At 40.4% G+C, this 17,745-nt stretch overlaps 3 protein-coding genes across 4 annotated transcripts in view; 2 read left to right on the top strand and 1 right to left on the bottom strand.

Moving 5' to 3' along the window:
• wdr92 (WD repeat domain 92) overlaps positions 1-1,475 on the top strand; it is a 13,083-nt gene extending 11,608 nt beyond the window's left edge. The window contains exons 9-10 of the mRNA XM_034897646.1: positions 989-1,086; positions 1,219-1,475. Of these exons, the coding sequence (XP_034753537.1) occupies positions 989-1,086; positions 1,219-1,426 (306 nt within the window). The 3' untranslated portion in view covers positions 1,427-1,475. The remainder of the gene's footprint in view (positions 1-988; positions 1,087-1,218) is intronic.
• A 520-nt stretch (positions 1,476-1,995) lies between these two features.
• On the bottom strand, positions 1,996-14,000 carry LOC117960084. 2 transcript variants are annotated; one of them, XM_034897644.1, is made up of 20 exons: positions 13,746-14,000; positions 13,446-13,653; positions 12,861-13,027; positions 12,444-12,574; positions 11,918-12,084; positions 10,952-11,037; positions 10,520-10,600; positions 9,939-10,053; positions 8,405-8,580; positions 7,612-7,833; positions 7,017-7,219; positions 6,699-6,833; positions 6,091-6,228; positions 5,710-5,959; positions 5,373-5,574; positions 4,872-5,121; positions 4,391-4,518; positions 3,325-3,479; positions 2,770-2,992; positions 1,996-2,207 (listed from the first exon to the last, which is right to left on the bottom strand). In XM_034897644.1, exons 1-20 carry the CDS (start codon positions 13,902-13,904, stop codon positions 2,068-2,070), a joined length of 3,336 nt encoding a protein of 1,111 aa, XP_034753535.1. In that variant the 5' UTR covers positions 13,905-14,000; the 3' UTR covers positions 1,996-2,067. The 2 variants fall into 2 exon arrangements, with proteins under 2 accessions (XP_034753535.1, XP_034753536.1); XM_034897645.1 differs by having other exon boundaries at positions 6,711-6,833.
• Positions 14,001-14,086: 86 nt separating this feature from the next.
• c1d (C1D nuclear receptor corepressor) lies at positions 14,087-16,890 on the top strand. Its single transcript, XM_034897650.1, has 5 exons — positions 14,087-14,340; positions 14,648-14,789; positions 15,296-15,362; positions 15,956-16,011; positions 16,099-16,890. The coding sequence occupies exons 2-5, from the start codon at positions 14,652-14,654 to the stop codon at positions 16,303-16,305; spliced, it is 468 nt and encodes a 155-aa protein (XP_034753541.1). The 5' UTR covers positions 14,087-14,340; positions 14,648-14,651; the 3' UTR covers positions 16,306-16,890.
• Positions 16,891-17,745: the final 855 nt, after the last annotated feature.

Raw genomic sequence — 17,745 nt, 5'->3', positions numbered from 1 at the left:
TACTAGGTACAGGGGTTGAAGAGGCGCTCTGCCCGGAAGATAATGCAGGCCAGCCGGTCATATCACAAATCTCAGGGCAGCATGAAGTACAGAGTGTTTTGCTAGATCAGTTTTCTAAATATTTGTCCAGTTCTTCTGATTGATCAACAGTTGGCACACCTGTGTCTCAGACCAGGAATCACGAGCTTCCACCAGATATTTAGTTTTTGATAGGAAATCAGTGTAGCTCTACAAAGTTGTAACAGCTTTGCATTGTATATATTCTGGTTCTGAAGGCACCATATTTTTGTTAGTTAAATGGTTATAGTTAGTTTTTTTTTTTTTTTTCCATGTCCGCATATTTGTGTGTTGCATTACCGTGTTGTTTCTGAAACCAGACCAAGTGGTTTCAGTGAACTCATGAATACTGTTCCAGGTTTTTCTGCGTATGTAAGTAATGGCTTTCCACAATGCAGTTTGGCTAGTTAACATAGGGGAGAGTTGCATAGATCACACTAGGGATAAAAAACTGTTCCATCTTTGACATAACTTTAAACAGACTTCAGAATCTAAGTCGATACTAAAGGAAGAGTCCAAACTGTTTAAGTGACAACGATCCTCAACAAGAGAAAAATAAGCAAGGCCACATTTCTTAAAGCAACACTAGATAACGTTTTGGGACAACAAAATTGTTTCAGTGGTTCCTCAATTCGTAACAGGGTGACGCCTCTTCTGCGTTCCCTTTGCGGCTCTCTACCGCCTATAACCGCACTGTGCTAGTTTGCCAGATCGGGTAGCAGATCTGTAGTTCCAATGAGACATAATGGGACAGTTGTGCTTCCATCCTGTAGGAGCACCGATGCGAGAAAGGTCACACAGTGTTGCTGTAAACCCTCAGCAGCAGATTAAAGTGATTTAGACAGTTTTACAGGAATGTAATGTCAATGTACGAAATCTAATCTGTACTAAATTGTTTTGGGAAGTAAATGATCCTTCTTCTTTATTTTAGGCTAATAAGTCAACCATCTGGCAGGTGAGACATTTGCCTCAAAACAGAGACATCTTTATGACTGCGGGGGGTGCAGGCAACTTACATCTATGGAAATAGTAAGTCATCCATCTTAAGTGTTTTTGAACGTTTTGAAACGTGCTCAACACGATGGGAACTTGTGTGATGAGAAACAAATTTCCTGCTTTACTAGAACCTAATCTCTAAAATGTTTTTGATGTCATTTCCAGCGATTACCCTGCTCAGAGAAGCGAAAAAGGCTTAGATGACATGGATGTGGGCGTAGCCGGCTCTGTCAGCCTCTTACAGAACGCAACTCTGTCCACTCAGCCGATCGCCAGCCTGGACTGGAGCCCCGACAAGCAGGGCCTGTGTTTGTGTTCGGGCTTTGACCAGTCTGTCCGCGTGCTCATTGTCACCAAACTCAACGTGGTTTGATACAGTAGACCACAACAAAGACTGATGGTCAAGATCTGTGCAGCTTAAATAGAAATCCGACCAAATTATAGAGATTCGCAAACAGTGTGTGAATCACTGCCTTACTGTGAGGCTGATTTGTCTTTTATTAAATTATTGCAATGTCCTACTGTGGGTCTCGGCGGTTCTCTGTCTAGATCTTGCCAGAAAACCATTTAACTCAAATGAACTTGGAAATCTTTGGTTGGAGTTATTCCGTTTTGTCCCTGTTAAATGCTGTCCTTGAAAAACGTGTAGTGCTTGGCCAAGCACAGCCGGCAACGTAAAAAAAAGACCCAAAAAAATGTAGTGCAGATAAATACAATATCTTTCCTGTATTATCAAAAAGCCTCTATTGGGATAAATCAATTATTCAGTCTTTTCAAATTAAATGTGCCTTTGGAGAAAAAGATGACAATTTTCTCAGTGTCCTCTGTCTAATACATATGGCGTATTAAGAACATCAGGTGTAATGTGTAATTAAAGAGGGTTATTACATCCATGCACACAGAAAGTGTCTTTTCAGCCCAAGTCTTATTGGTAATCGGTAAGCAAACTGTGAGTCACTCAAGGATTCAAAAAGATAGTAAACACAGGTATTTGTCAGAGAACTACAAGCATTATTATGTCCAGCATTTGAACTTGAAGAAATCCTGTAGTTCCTGATCATCCTCCTGTCTGTTATGGATCCTTGCATAGACACTCTTCAGCAGCTTGGTCATACACTTCCCATCCAAGATGTCAATGTATTTGTCTATGCAACCTGCGGACACAAACACAGATTACTACATCAACATTACTGCAGTCACGAAGACACAAATACTTTAAGACATGAAGTTTCATTTTAAAATATGTTGTATTGTTTGAAGTAAGTTCTAATTTTGTGCTTATTTGATTTATAAATCAAACATTATATGAGACTTGTACTATTAATGCATGATTTCAATACCCAATTTAAACAATGCATTTGTTAAATATACCCAAGGTAACTAATCTTTAAATCATGGTTTGCAAATAAATATTAAGTGCAATGTTTGTTTAAATGGGCCTGCATTCACAACGGATGGAGTTTGTCGCATAGCTTAAAACCGCCACCGTTTGATTTTGTTACTAAAGTATTTTAAAGTATTTATTGTGGAAGGCAATCAATGTGCAATCCGCTCTACTACCGGTAACTAACTATTCTGTAACTAAGTACTCATTTTCTTAAACTTTCCTGCTAAAAAAAAAGTTCTATATCACTTCTACTACTGCTGAGTTTTAACTTCTTCCAAGACTAATATTACTTTGTCTACAGTATGTATAACAATAACAAAAGTAATCACTTAGGCCCATGACTTTCCCGTATGCTACGAGGCTGGGGCCCAGCTGCGGGTGCTCGTACAGCTCCAGCGTCATCAGCATGCGGACGATCTCTCCTGTGATGAAGGCATCATCGAAGCTTTGCTGGTCCACAGACTTTAGAGGGAATCTGCAGTACACCTCCACTGCAGCCCGAGGGTCTGAAGGCTCCAGCAGCTGCACAAGCTCAATGTAGGCATCATGGACCTAGACAGTCAGAAAACTAATCAACCACATCGTATCTGGATTACATCAACACCAGACATCCGCCAACTGCTTGTAAACCTCTGTGAATAACTACTTTACTAGCAACTTCTGCAAGAAGACATAAAGACGTCCCCATTGAAATATAATTTCTTCTCTTTGTTATGACTGAAATGTTTGTTTTAGAGTAAAACTGCAATAGTCTGCGGCCAATCATAGACCTACCATTCCACTGGATTTATACACCAAGAGTGGGGTCTTGGTTTAGAAGTATTTTATAACAGAAACATTGTAATTTGCATTGTGACATCTAAACGTAGCAGATAACAACTGACCCCTGGTGCCATGGAGATGACCTCTTGGTAGAGCTGCTGTGCCTGGTCCTGGGTGTCTGCAGAGCGGGAGAGGGCCCGGGCCAGACCAAGCCGTGAGATATGAGACTTGCGGTTCACCGGACTGGACACGCTCACTTTGTCTACCACAGCGGGCTCTGAATACACACAGGAAGTGTAACTGACTCCTTTGAGAAACCCGGGAAGATAAAGAGGCTAAAAGTGACTGCTGTTGGTCACATTTGTGGTTTTACAATGATGCAATTGTTGTTCAAAGTGAAACAGAAATATTTTGTATTTTATACTTGACCTGTTTAAGGGGGGACTATGCAGTTTATTTTCTTTAGCTAATTTATCTTAACTGAACAGTTTTGGAGTCATGGGAATGGTTATGTGACTTATTTTGAGTTGAATGGTGGTCATCTCGGCTTCCCCTGGCGCCTGTGAGCGAAAATCCACTTTTGTAACTTCGACGGCCTCAGGGTCAGCAAGTATCGCGGGATATCAGGTCTTGCAATGTAACAAATTGCTTCACGGCACTGCACGCATACGTCCATTCAGGGACTGGCTAACAAGGTAGCAATGGAGTTTTACAAACTATTGTCATGGCTGAATCAGCAAAAAAGAAGCAGAAAGCATTTTCGGAGGAACAGAGAAAGAGGAAATGGCAGACTGGCCGAGGTAGGAGTCGGACACAAGTAAACACAGGAGCTGCCACATATCTATTCCAAAGCTGTAGGCAGAGCTCTATAGAGAAACCTGCGGGCAAAAAGCGAGAAAACAGCAAAGAAATGGCCCAAACTATATAGCGCCCCTTTAATGTTTACATGTTCTTGCCAAAAAAGGTGTAAAGAAAAGTTACTGCACCTGAGAAAGTGTTAGGTGTGATAATGCAATGTGACACATCATCTACATTTGAACAGTTATCATTTAAACTGGGCAATACATACATGGTGATATATAGTAAATCAACATATATGACATTTTCTTCCCCCAAATCTTGAAAATCTAAGACCTTGGGGAAGAAAGATGTATGAATGTCACTGTCAATGCCTTTGTCATGCCTTACCCTGGGCTGTCTCAGCAGTATCGGGGCAACAGTCCTGTTTAGACTTGTTGACAGGGAGCTGGGACTGTGTACCATTGTTGGAAGGTTTAACCGATCTATCTGGCTTTGCTGCTGCTCCAACTCTTCCCCTTTAAAAGAGAACATTCTGCTCGGTAACGGAATACACATACAGCACACAACAGAACTACTAAATGTACATTCAGGACTTCTATTTTTTTACATATTTAAGTGTGGTCTCAAACTCAAGACCTGTTAATGCTTCCTTAATTTACATAATTCACTCTTCATAGAGCACCTACAAGGATTAAAACTGAAAACGTGTTCCAGGGAAGGTAACATGAATATCAAGCAGGATAGAACTGCAAAAAGTAAGCATCCACAGGAAATCATCCATGAATAAATAAATGTGAACAAACAATCCACAGACAACCACTTAACAGATCGGCCAAATGGCCAAACGCTTGCAGCCAGCGTGACTCACCTGGCTGCAGGGGTTTTGGCTGGAAGTTGTGCAGCTTTCCCTCCCCTGATGGGGGCTGGGGGGGTAGGAGCAGGACCTTTGGTTACAGCTGCTGCCATCCGTCCTTGACCAGGTCCTCCCCTGCCCCGCATAGCTCCTCTTTTGGCCACACCAGCGTCAGAGGGCCCCTTCACTCCCGCCGGCTGTGTGATAGACTGCTTGGCAGCTTTCTTGTTTTCAGCCTCCTGCCGGTCCTGCCACCACTTTTGTTCTAAGTAAACAAGGGATGGTTAATGTGGCTGTGGAGTTCATCTCTGTCATAACTGTTGTTGTCAATGTAATACATTTATCAATTGGAAGTATCTCAGTTATCCACATTATACATAGCCAGATTTACCAAAAGGGTCCTGCATTCATTTTTCACATAAATGTAAGACAAGGCCAATTTCTATGTAATTCTCTGCTAGCCAGCTGGGATTGTAAGTGAAAATCACAGACAGTATGTCCACTGTGCAGACTCACTGCTCAGCTGTTTAAGTGGCTCTCCGCTCTGAGTCTTGAGCTCCAGCTCAATGCTGGCCTGGAAGCTAAGGCAGGCATCTGTTATGGCTTCCTCTGACCTGTCGGAATTTGGGTTGTTGTCATATTGAGCCAGCTGTGCCAGACCCAAGAGACACAGGGCATGGCTGTCCCGCGGTGTGGTCACCACTGCCAGCTGGCATGCCTGTACACAGTGCAGGGGAAGTAGGTAGAAGGTACAAGTGAGATGTCTCTGTCACACTAGGACATGACAGAGTCAATAAAGGGACAAGCTACCAACCAGTAAACCAATTTTCCTTGCCACACTGCACGCTCTTACCCTCTCCTGCATGTCCAGCAGCTCCTGACAGGGTGCAATAGAGGTTAGGCGTATGAGGGCTGTGAGGGCCTGGCATCTCTTTGCCACCAGGGACTGCCTCTCGATGCCCACCTTGGCCTGGTGCTCACCCTGCTCGATCAGCCTATGCAGCAGGGCAAATTGAGCATCCAGGAGCACCCACTCCAGTTGCTCCATTATCTCGCCACGACACACACACTGACTCACACTCTGGGCAGTCAGCACTGCTACACTGAAACATTACAACACAGAGACAAGCAGACACATTGTTGTAATGCACTTAATAAACTGGCTCAAACACTGGGTAAAAAGGTAATATCTGTCAATTTCTGACTTAAACAAGACTACTGGTTTGTAACATACATGTGATAGACCTCCTCTGCACTCAAGGCCTTCTCAGACAATGTGTTTCTCTGTTGCAGCTGGCCCAGAGTGAGAAGGCCTCGCAGGAACTGTGTACTGATACTGGACAGAGGGGCTGATGGAACCTGCTCCATCCAGCTGTGGACAAAAAACATGATAAAGAGTAGCAGCACAGAAAAAGCATCTGTGATGTCCATGATCAACTTACAAATACAAGCAAAACAGACTTATCCAAGGCAGGAGTTCCTTGATTGTAAATCCCAAAATGTAACCAGCTAATTTCTTAACTAGGAAGGAATAGATCTCTGAATCTTTCTAAAACTTTCTCCATTAACTGACAAGGAAGGTGGTTAGTGGAAAACCCAAATCTATACTGACTTGTTGTTGTTGTTTTTTCACTATCCTATTCTCCCTCGTGCAGGCTTAAATAGAACACCCTGGTACATTACTGATACACTCTCTCCCTCTCTTACTAAATACGGCCACCTCCCCACACACACACACACACACACACACACACACACACACGCACACACACACACACACACACACACACACACACACACACACACACACACACACACACACACACACACACACACACACACACACACGTCAACCTTTTGCTACAGCGCAGGCTGACAAAGTGCTCCAGTCCCTGATGTAAGAACAGAGCAGCCTCCTTTTCTGTGTCTTTAGAGGCTTTCTGTTCCTGCTGCAACAGAGCCAGCCCTGTGAAGAATCTGAGAAAATGAACACAACACAGGAAACATGGTAAAGACAAAACTAGCTCTGCATTGTGTAAATACACAATTTCCCTACATGATCATTTGTCATGTAGGAGTTGATGACTTAATGATTATTTTTACTATTAAAGCTACTGACACAATAAACGTTCTGCTTCTCCTACCAAAAAAGGAGCTGACCTGAGAGCAGGGTGTAGCGGGCACAGTGCCAGGCCGCTCTGAAGGTGCTGCAGGGCTTCCCTGCTCCTCCTCTGCAGCAGCAGAAGCCTTCCTATGTGGAGGCTGTACTCCCAGCTGTCAGGACTCAGAGACCAGGCATCCAGGTACTTCATCAGGGCCCGGTGGACACAGCTCTCTTCATCCCGCACGGCTGCACCGCTATCCTGCAACAACAGGGGAGGGAGTGCATTTCCTCTGCCATACATTAATTAGTAACTATTTAGTGGGTGCTGTTAACTTTGTGTCATGGACGTCTCTTACATTGCACCACAAGCGACATTAAAATCCATAACTTAAGTATCCGTAACCTGGGACACTTTCTAGTGTTAAATATGTTGCATCTAGCAATGATAATCTGCTTTCTAAAAATCCACTCAATTTGAAAAATGATGAGCGAGAGAGCAGAGCTGCTCATCTATCTATCTATCTATCTATCTATCTATCTATCTATCTATCTATCTGAGTCCCTCTTTGACATTTACTTTTTAGGTATGCCAATGGTGCTCCTAATTAGAGCAAGTGAAGTAAACTTAGAAACAACTTATGGCACAGTTACCTTGCCAGATTTCTTGGAGAGCCAGATGTAGAGTGTCTGAACGTAGTCTCCTCTGCTGGACTGTCCCTGTTCTTTGAGCTGCTGGTACTCTTTATCCAAGGCCTGCAGCTGGTTCTCCACCGTGGGCGTGCCGAGGAAACCATGGAGCTTGCACACAGCCAGGATGTCATCCTGACGCGCTGCTGCTTTGGCATTGCTTAATTCATCTCTGTCACTGTCAACCTGAAAAAGAAACAAATGAAAAATGTTTTGAGAGGTTGGGTTGCTTTCAGCCGCACAATTCACTGCTATCAAATGAAAGAACCATTTTCACCAACAATTTAATTAATTATCAATGTTCCAAAATGTAGGGTAGAGTGTTGAGCTGTTAAAACAAAAGAGCACATGCACAAGTAATACAATTCTATATTTCCTTCAAGCTATGTCAGATGTATAAATCCCTAGACCTCAATGTTATATGAATGGATTTTTGTCAGGGCATTTCAGGTGTGTTTGCGTGGGTAGGACATGGAAAAGAGTAGCTGGCCAAATGTGGGTGGGAAAGCCCTTGAGCTTGGTGCATTACCACCATTTCAGTCAGATTAGGGGATACATTGTACCTTGTACCTGCCAGGTGTCAATGTGTATAACAGTTTCAGAGCTCAAAAGAATTTAAATTAAAAAATGTCTTAATAAAATAGTATAAAGAAGCAATTAAAATATGCATATTTTGCTACAGCTAGTCATCTGAGCAAAACCTCACATTTTGTTACTGAAAGAGCTGGCTTTTCCCCAGGACATTTCATGACACTACCTTCCTCTGGAGGCCGTACATCTCTGTAGCGTAGTGCTGCTCCTCCAGAACGAGACCCAGCAGGAAGTGGAGTCTGGCGTCTCTGGGGCTGAGTCTGATTGCTGATGCATAGTGGACAGCAGCCTGCTCCAGGCTATGCAGAGGAGACTGGCCATCCTCATACTGCAACACATCCCCTGTGGAGGTGTGAGAAACACACACTGTGCTATATGGTATGCACACAGCAGACAACAAAACTACTGAGTATTTGCATACATTGTATATAATAGAGATAATTTACATTAATATAGAGCTGAAAAATAACATTTCATAGTGACCTTAGTACCTGCATTGTACTGCAGGTAAAACCAGGATTTGGGCTTAGATTGTTTAGAGACTTTAAATGATAAAAAATAAAAGGGTATCCATCTCACTGTTTCCTTTTTTATAAATTTCTGTGGGTCATCAAGATAAGGTACGGGGAAGTAAATCAAATAAAGGCAGAGCACAACAAAGAAAGAAAACAAAACAAAAAATTCAGAATTTCATCAAAATCCGAGTTTTGTCGGAATGTCATCTCTATTTTTACATACTATGCTTCCCTTAATACTTATTATTGATTATATTGACCCAGCCTTGATAATATCTACACGTGTAACAACATGATCGTTGTGTTCACAACACAAGAAGTCAGACTGAAGAACACTTCAGCATCCTTCATGCAGCTTGATCGCGTAACAGAGAAATACGTAAAGTAAAGATTAGTGCTCTCTCTCTCTCTCTCTCTCTCTCTCTCTCCCTCCCTTTCTCTGGTGTTACATCTCTGTTCTGTTCCACTGACTTTAATGCAGTCCCCCAGAGATCAGGCTTTAATATCACTTCTCAGGGTCATTAAACAATTAGCAAGGCACAATTAACTGAGAAACAATGAGCAGTAACTTGAGTGCCTGGCACGTCAGATAGAGGAGGAGAGGAGGAGGCTTCAGACGCAGCCACTAGCTAGCCCATTTTCATGTGTTGCTGAGCTGAGCTGCTATGCCGAGGCAGGGGAAGGAAAATCACCCTTCTGTCCACTGGCCAGGGATGCATAAACTCACCAGCCTGTGTTGTTATTTAACTACAATACAAAATAATCTCTGTTAAAGAGTCTGGTAATTTAGACAGTTTACCTGCATTTTATATGTGAAAAGAACAGCAAGGGAGGGTTTTAGTGCAAATATGGTACATGGAGTATGATATCTATGCAGAGAATTTGTATATACTGTACATATATTGATCTTTATCTGGGTTACACCCCCCTGAAAATTTAAAATAAAACAAATTGTTATTTCGGTCATGTTGCATTGTGATTTATTTATATATTTAAGTAAGAAAGTGTAGTCTAAAAAAGTGTAGAAGGTTATTGGCATTAGGGGGGTATGTCTGATAGTTTGGTGGGAGGAAATAAGGTCTATCACTCCTACAATTGATAATAGTTGCCAAGATACCATGACAGATTACTGGACTCCCCTTTCCTTTCTGAGCCTTCACTCTTGCTTTGGAAAGTTCTACTTACCTGGCTTTGGCAGGCGTTGCCGGTAGAGTTTTGTGTTATCCTGGGCCAGGGCGCACAGTTTATCCACACTGTCTTCTCCCACTGCCATTTGTAGTCTTTTCTCCCAGTTACGCACCTGCATTAGACAGAGATAACAATCATCCACCCATGCATTGCAGCAGGCCAAGCAGCAAAATATTACCTCATATTGGTAAGTGCCATTACATAAGTTATATAAGGGTTGGAATTTTTAAGGGGAGAAATGATGTTGATTTCAATTTGATCAGTAGATGTTGATTTCAATTTGATCAGTAAAAGTCAAAGTTCACACACCTTTATTCACCACAAGATGGTTTTATGTTCTATGTGTCACTATGGAACACAATGACATATGTGAGTATATAACAGAATCGGAACGACTAAGGCAAAGGAAAAAAATGGATTTCTATTGTGAAAGATGAGAATAAGTTGTTAAATGTAGGGGGAAATAAAGCTGCATAAATGAATGGTGAGTCTACCTATGGGTGTCTTAGGTGGTGTGTCCAATGCAGTTTAATTTCAGACGTGTGCACTGATAATGCAAAGTAAAATACATGTATTACCTCCAAACTGTGTTTAGTCTCCATCTCCAAACAACTGGATGATGCAAAGTGCTGCTTATACCAATCAGTCTCAGTCACATCCTGAAAATTAACATGAGCACAAGAGAGATGTGTTGAGAACATTTAATCAATAAAGGATCAAAGCTTTCAAATGGATTGACCTGGTGAATCTATTTACTATAATAAACATGGGTTCTTTATTGTTAGTTGAGGTATAATAACATGACACACAGCACCCAATCCTCAAAGAACCTTTATACACTCACTAACTTTGTCAGCACCACACACACAAACACAAGATCCTTTTACTGTTGAAGTTAAACCAGCACTTAGTTGCTGTGAAGGCTGACTTGTAAATAAAGTATAAGCAGAGTCAAGGTCGATAGCAGTGATTCTGGCAATTCAGAGCTCTGTTTAATCTTTCATACTGACCTTTGCATCCAGGTCCCCTGTGGGTTTGTGTGGACAGTCCAGAGAGTGTGACCCCAGCTCAGACAGTTCCATCACACTGTCACATCCTTTATTTCAAAAACACACACATCAAAGACACGATATATCACACACACTAGGAGTGAATAGTAGCGTTGTCCTCCACTACTGAAACCAAAACGACCACTTAAATGACACGTCTGTGACTAGTGATTGTCTTTTTTATTTTTTATTTTATCCTACAAAATGAGTTCAGTTTCATTTACAACTCTGCAGAATTATTTTTCAATTCTTTCAAATTTATTTTTTCACAAAAGTATTTAACTACTGTTGTAAACATGTCTTTTACATGTTGTTTTGGGTGTTCACTTTTTTAATTCCCCAGAAATAACCTCCGCAAGAAAAGAAAAAACAATTAGAGAGAGATCTTTGTTGTCCAGAAATACTTCTCTGACTAAGCAGGGCTCAAAGGAGGGCTGAAACAAAATGCAGCCTACACCATCTAGATAGATTAGGGCTTAATTAAGTAATAATATCCACCTCATTACAGTAACATGATAGTTGTGTGAAGTGACATCATGTTACAAGATAGTACAGGGAGTGTAATCAGGACTGTTGAGAAGTAAGCCAGAGTGTATACCTAGCACATTAACAATGTAGTTATTCAGTTACTCTGAGTTTAGGTTGACTGTGTAACAACATTAATGGCAAGAAAGGTAGAGGTCTGAGAGGAACCATATATTGGTGATAATTTATCTTTCATTCTTTGATCATGTTGACTGAATGCATACTCCTGTGAGGTTAGCAAGCTATTACCTATCTATCATTCCTTCTACACCACTTACTTTTTCCCAAAAAAATAGTGGTTCTAATATTCTACCCACTGACTTTTAACTCAACCACTAAGCACCTCCACCACAGCTGTGCTTTAGACACATCTCTTTAAGAAGCTAAGACTCCAAACTTCACCTCTGTAAGTAAAGAAACACTTGACCCGAGCAGCCGACATCTGTCTGTCAAGGTCCAGTTCAACAACCTTCCAGCCGTCTCCCAGAGGACAACCGCTAAGTGGGTCGACTTTTGATCTTCGTGCCAGCATCTCGATATAAGGCCTTGAGAAGATGTGCTTTGGCTCACTGCAAATCAACAGGGAACCAGTTAGATCTTGGCGGCCTTTGTTCAACCAATATAGAAGGTAGTATGAACATAGTCTAAGCTACTGATGTAATGTACCATACACCATAAACTTAAAAGGCTCCAATTAACCACAAGTGTAACAAAATAGCAATTGATGCCCTGAATTATAAGTATTATAGTATATTTTAGGGTATGAGCAATGACTATTGGGATTGTGCATCCAATACTGATTGTCATTTACTTAAATTTATTTTACTATTGCATGAACGGTAGAAGAAAAACAATATTAAATGATATTATGAATGTGATAAAAGAGGATCATTTTCTCATATGAAGTGTGTTCCTATTCAGGTCTCACCTGTGGTTGATAGATATGGGTCTATATAAAGCAGTCAGAGATACGGGACATTCATAGTCCAGCCGCTGCTTCTCATCAGTGAAGGTCACAGCCATGGGGATTAACTCTCGAGTCACCAACACTGTGTACACCTGACAGAGCCAGAGGGACGTTTAGAGCCTTTGAAATAGCAAAGCATTATGACATCTAAAATTATCCATACAAACTCTACTCTTGAAAACTGACTTACATACTATCATTTATGAACATGGCACCACTAACTGTGTGTGAAGTTTTAACGTGTAAGACTACTACAGGTTAACAGGTAGGCTATTAGGTAAGGATAAGGTACACTGCATTGGAAAATGTTTTGAAATATAATGTCAACAATTTAGTGTGACGAAACACGAAATCGTCCTCTTCTCATGGCTCATCCACCTGTGAATTACTGCCATCTGCTGAACAGACTGAGATCTCCACCAGAGTGTCTCCAAAATTCAAAGGGACTAGTTGTGCGCTGTCCTCTCGATTCACTGTAACTTTGATGTTTTTGTCTGGCACATTGGGAAGCAGGGTCAAAGCATTACAATGAAAGGGGACAATACCTGCAGAAAAAAGAGTTTACAGTGGGATTGACAGAGCTCAAAATCCCATACAAAAATTGATTGTTTTTTGGAAATTTGACCAACCTATAATCATAACAAAGAAAATATACAGTATACACTCCTATAACGACTAAAAATAGGCTATATAGTATAATAATCTGTATATAAAGTCTGATATTCTACTATCTTTTAATATTTAGGCAAGTAAATTACCATCAATTCATATACTCACAACACACAATTAGTGATTTAACTTTTTCCAAATCCGTTGTTCTTGCAAATAAATATGTATTTATTACTTTGTTAATTAAAACATTGAATAATGTCCCGAGTGCATACTGTTATTTTAATATAACTGCCTTACAGTAACACATAGACCGCCATTTGTGTCATATTGTCACATGGAGTATGTACTCACTGTTATACTCATAGATTTTGGTGCAAAATTCAGGTTGAAGTGGAATATCTCCTTCCAAAACCAGATTACTGAGTTCTGCAATTTTTGCAGACAGTCTGGTGATTTCCACACAGTATTTCTTCACGGTGCCATCCTCAGCTACCACTTCAACTTCTACTCTGTTTGACCCAACATTCAGTATAATGGTGCTGGAACCGTCACCAAAGAGCTGAAATATTTAAAAAACGAGGTTACATTATAGGTTTAGTTTTACTAGATTAAAAAGAGAAAACGTGCACACAATTTGAAGGATGTTCTCACAATACTGTATGACGCTCCGCAGTCACTAGTATTCAGGTCCAGAATCACTTTGTTGACGTTGCTCTCCACCGTCACTTTGTAGTCTATAACTTGTGGTGAGAAGGCTGGATGGAGCGTCCCACCAGAGACTGAAAGCTTCTCCAAATCACAGTTGTCCATGTCGGAAGGCTCTTTCACGGATGGTTTACTTGTGTTCAGCTACAACGGTGTGTTTAATCCAAGTTCTAAAGGCACTTAAACTGTTGCCTGGCATGCCAGCACCATGGATATATTATAGCACACTCAGCTTCCTTTACCGCAAAGACGCCCCAGGTTACCATGGTACCATACACACTTGCTGACTTCAGATAAATTAGCTTAGACTCGTTTTCACTGAGGAAAAGGCCGCTTGGTGACTAATGAAAAACAACTTAAACAAACAAACTGTTGTTAGTTTATAATCTTAGCGTTATCTGTGAAATCTGTAGTTAGTAGTAGCTAATGTAGTCTTCCAAACGGCAGACGGCAGTAGAGTAGCTAGCCACAGAAGAAGACGAGAAGTTGTTTTTAAACGTCACTTCCTGTTGCTAAGAGCGTGTGGTTGTGGGCTTAAAAGGTAACGTTATTCGAAGAAATAGCTAATGTTAAACATGGTCCTATTCCGTTTTTAGTTATCTTATATTGCTGTATACACAGTTATACATGTCTTTTAACATATATTATATGCTATTTTATTTAAGTTCGAGTAGCTAAACGTTATCCTATTAGCAGCATGTGCAAGCTACCTTTCTAGCTAGCTAGCTAACAATGGCGTTACAACTTTGAACGAGAGCTTTTTTGCTATTATGTAGCTAACGTTACTGTCTAGTGAAACATGTTACAGAAAAGCTTCACAACATTGTATGAATATAATTATTATACAGGAAAATGGCAGCGGACAGCAGAACCGAAGACTACCCTCACGAGATAGACGAACAGCTCAGAAGTTTCGACTGCTCAGTTTCTTCTGTCAAAACCATGTTGGAGAAGTTGATGGCGATGCCGAGGAATGACCTGCTCCAAAAGGTAGGCTGAAGACCTTTTTATTTTATTTTTTACAGCTGTCATTGTCACTTGTCAGCACTCGTTGCTATTTGTGGTACACCCGTTTTATTTTCTTCTATGACGAGTTAAAATGTCTCTTGTAAAGAAGGCCTTCGTCACAGACGGATTATCAGATTGGCAACAAATCATCCAAACATATTTTTTTAATATGTAAAAAAAAACACCTGAACCGTATCAAAGAAACTTGCATCTTTGAGACGAAGTTCTTCCATTTAACCAAACATCACTGGGAAATACAATTAGGTGAACGGCCATTCACACCTACAGTGAGTCTGATAATTACCAGTTACATTGAAGAATAACATTTTACATGGTAGACATGCAATAATCTCATAACATATTATGCTTTGGTGTACCTAGCAGTCCATTTTGATAGTTATTTATTGTGGCTTTGACACGTTTGCAGGTAAAGGACTTTTATGTGTAAACATCTGGTGCTAATTAAACTAAATCTGGTTTATTGACAGCTGGACCCTTTGGATCAAGCCAAGCTGGATCTGATGTCTGCATACACTCTTAATTCATTATTCTGGAGTAAGTATTTTCTGGATTACTTTGTGCATTTGGGGAATATAAATTTAAGGCAGGTGGTAGTAGTATACAAAACTTACAATACTTACAAACTGTAAATCATGTTGACTTCATACCTGGGGGGTTTCTCCGACACCTCATACATGTGTCTCGAATATACAAGTAAACTAAAAAGCCAAATACACTGCTTCTATTTGGGGACAAACAGGATTATTTGTCAATGCAAATGCACCAAAGTTTACCAAATTCCGTTTATTTGGATCATATTGCCAACCAAAGGATTTCTGAAACACGGCGAACAAGCTGAATGCCATTATGGCCTTCTACTACTACTACTTGTTTGTGTACTACCACATAGTTGTCCACTTATACATTCACACACACACACACAACAATGAAAAAGCATGATTGGGTTTTAATGATTGCACGTATTTCTTGGCAAATATTTTGAGAGGAAATTACAATAATTGTGAGATAGAAGTAGTTTTGTTTTAAATAGTTTTTTTTTATCTTTTTCTGGAAGTTGTCTTGGCTTTAAATCAGATTGTATCAGTATTCTTTTTCTGGACATGTCTTACTTTTGATCTTGATTACAGTGTACTTGGTTACACAAGGTGTAAATCCCAGAGAACATGGAATCAAACAGGAATTGGTATGTATGTTTTCTCTGCACTGTCTTTAATGTTTGGCTTTCTCTATTTGCAATTTCTTATCCTTCTGTAACCGTTCTGTTTTTCAGGAGCGAATAAGGACGTACATGAACAAAGTGAAGGAGATTACAGACAGGAAGAAAGCTGCCCGTCTGGATAAGGGGGCTGCTGCACGCTTTGTCAGAAATGCTCTGTACAATGCCGACGAAAAAGATTCTAGAAAAAAAGCAGCATCAAAGAATGCAGCGGACACAAAATCTGACACCCCACAGTCAAAGCGTCCAAAGCGGAGCTGAAGTCGAGGAGCAGCTGTACAGTCTGGTCCCTTTAGTACCTCTTTGGGATAACAAACACTTTTGTTCACAAGGCAGCTTCTTAAGTTGTGTTACGGGCATCAAACAAGGCAACGTGACAAAAAGAACACATTGGTGTTTATCTGGTTTGCTCACCAGTCAAATTACCTGTCGGATTGCAGCATTCATGTTGCTGGATGTACCAAAACAAAAAACTGATTGCTGTCTACGATCCACCATCTCAGGTTTTTCTGAACATTCTGTTGCTCCAGAATTTAATAGACTTGAGTCTGTAATACTTTTGTGATGTTATTTCACCATTGAGTTGTAAATCTTCCTCAGGATTCTATAACCTTAAAAAAAGTCTAATTTCATTAAAAGTGAGTAAAATCCTGGTCCATCCAGTTATTGAAATATGTCATTTAGGAATGTTTGATTCCTTTTTTCCGATAAATGAGAATTTTGCTGTATTTTAAAAGTGATTCTATGAATCCTGTCGTTTTGAGGTGTTTTTCCACACGTGCAATGTGTCAAAATTGAAAAATACCTTTTTTTGCGATGTATTGCTTTTAGGATTGACTACTGTATTAAAATACTCTCCAAAACATTTGAAAAAATACACATTTATGCATCCCCAGTGGGGGAATTTGGATGTTATAGAAGCTCATATTGAACCAAATTGGATTTGATGTAAAACACTTCTCATGCAAGCCTTAATGTGGTCCAGTAGACCTTGCTCACATTTAGACAAGTCACAGTAGGAAAAGCATAGATGTAAATAATGAAATGACTGATTGCTGAATTCCATTTGGCTGATTCAGTGTAAGGTTCCTGGTTTTGTGCATGCTGACACACGGTCACACTCATGCCTCACTGGGTCACATGGATACACCAGAGCCATCTTTAGTTTTTTTAGTAACAACCTGTTAGTAAGGCCAAATTATGCTACTTGTATTAACCTTATTTTCTAAAGAGAACAGCTATTCTGGTTCTGTGATGAGGTAGAGCTGTTCACATTTTATTAACTTATCCTCCCAAGTTTAATGTAGAGTCTTTTAATCAGACGTACAAACATTACAGCCAATGTGTTGCGAGAAACGTTGAACTCCAGTTCAACCCTAATCAAACAATACCGCTGACAAGGTAACAAGCTTTTTGCTTTCCCCTTACACCTGTGTACCTCTGGCTGTTGATTACCCTTCATGCATTTCCGGTGGCAATGCTCCACCTAGTATAAACTAATTACCTGTGATTAGTGCCTCAGCATCCAGTCGGCATGTTATTGTTTGTTCAGTGCTGTATATGTTTCTTGACAGTCTTCAGGGAAAAATACTTATATTTTTAACTGTTTTCTTTCAAGACTGCATGTTTGATATTACATATAAAATAAGCAGGAAATATTTTAAAAAATACAACCTCATCTCTTTATTGTGTTTATCTGTT

Source organism: Etheostoma cragini, chromosome 17, assembly GCF_013103735.1.
Source record: "Etheostoma cragini isolate CJK2018 chromosome 17, CSU_Ecrag_1.0, whole genome shotgun sequence".
In the NCBI taxonomy this organism is placed as follows: Eukaryota; Metazoa; Chordata; class Actinopteri; order Perciformes; family Percidae; genus Etheostoma; species Etheostoma cragini.
This window is presented reverse-complemented; position numbering and strand designations above follow the sequence as displayed.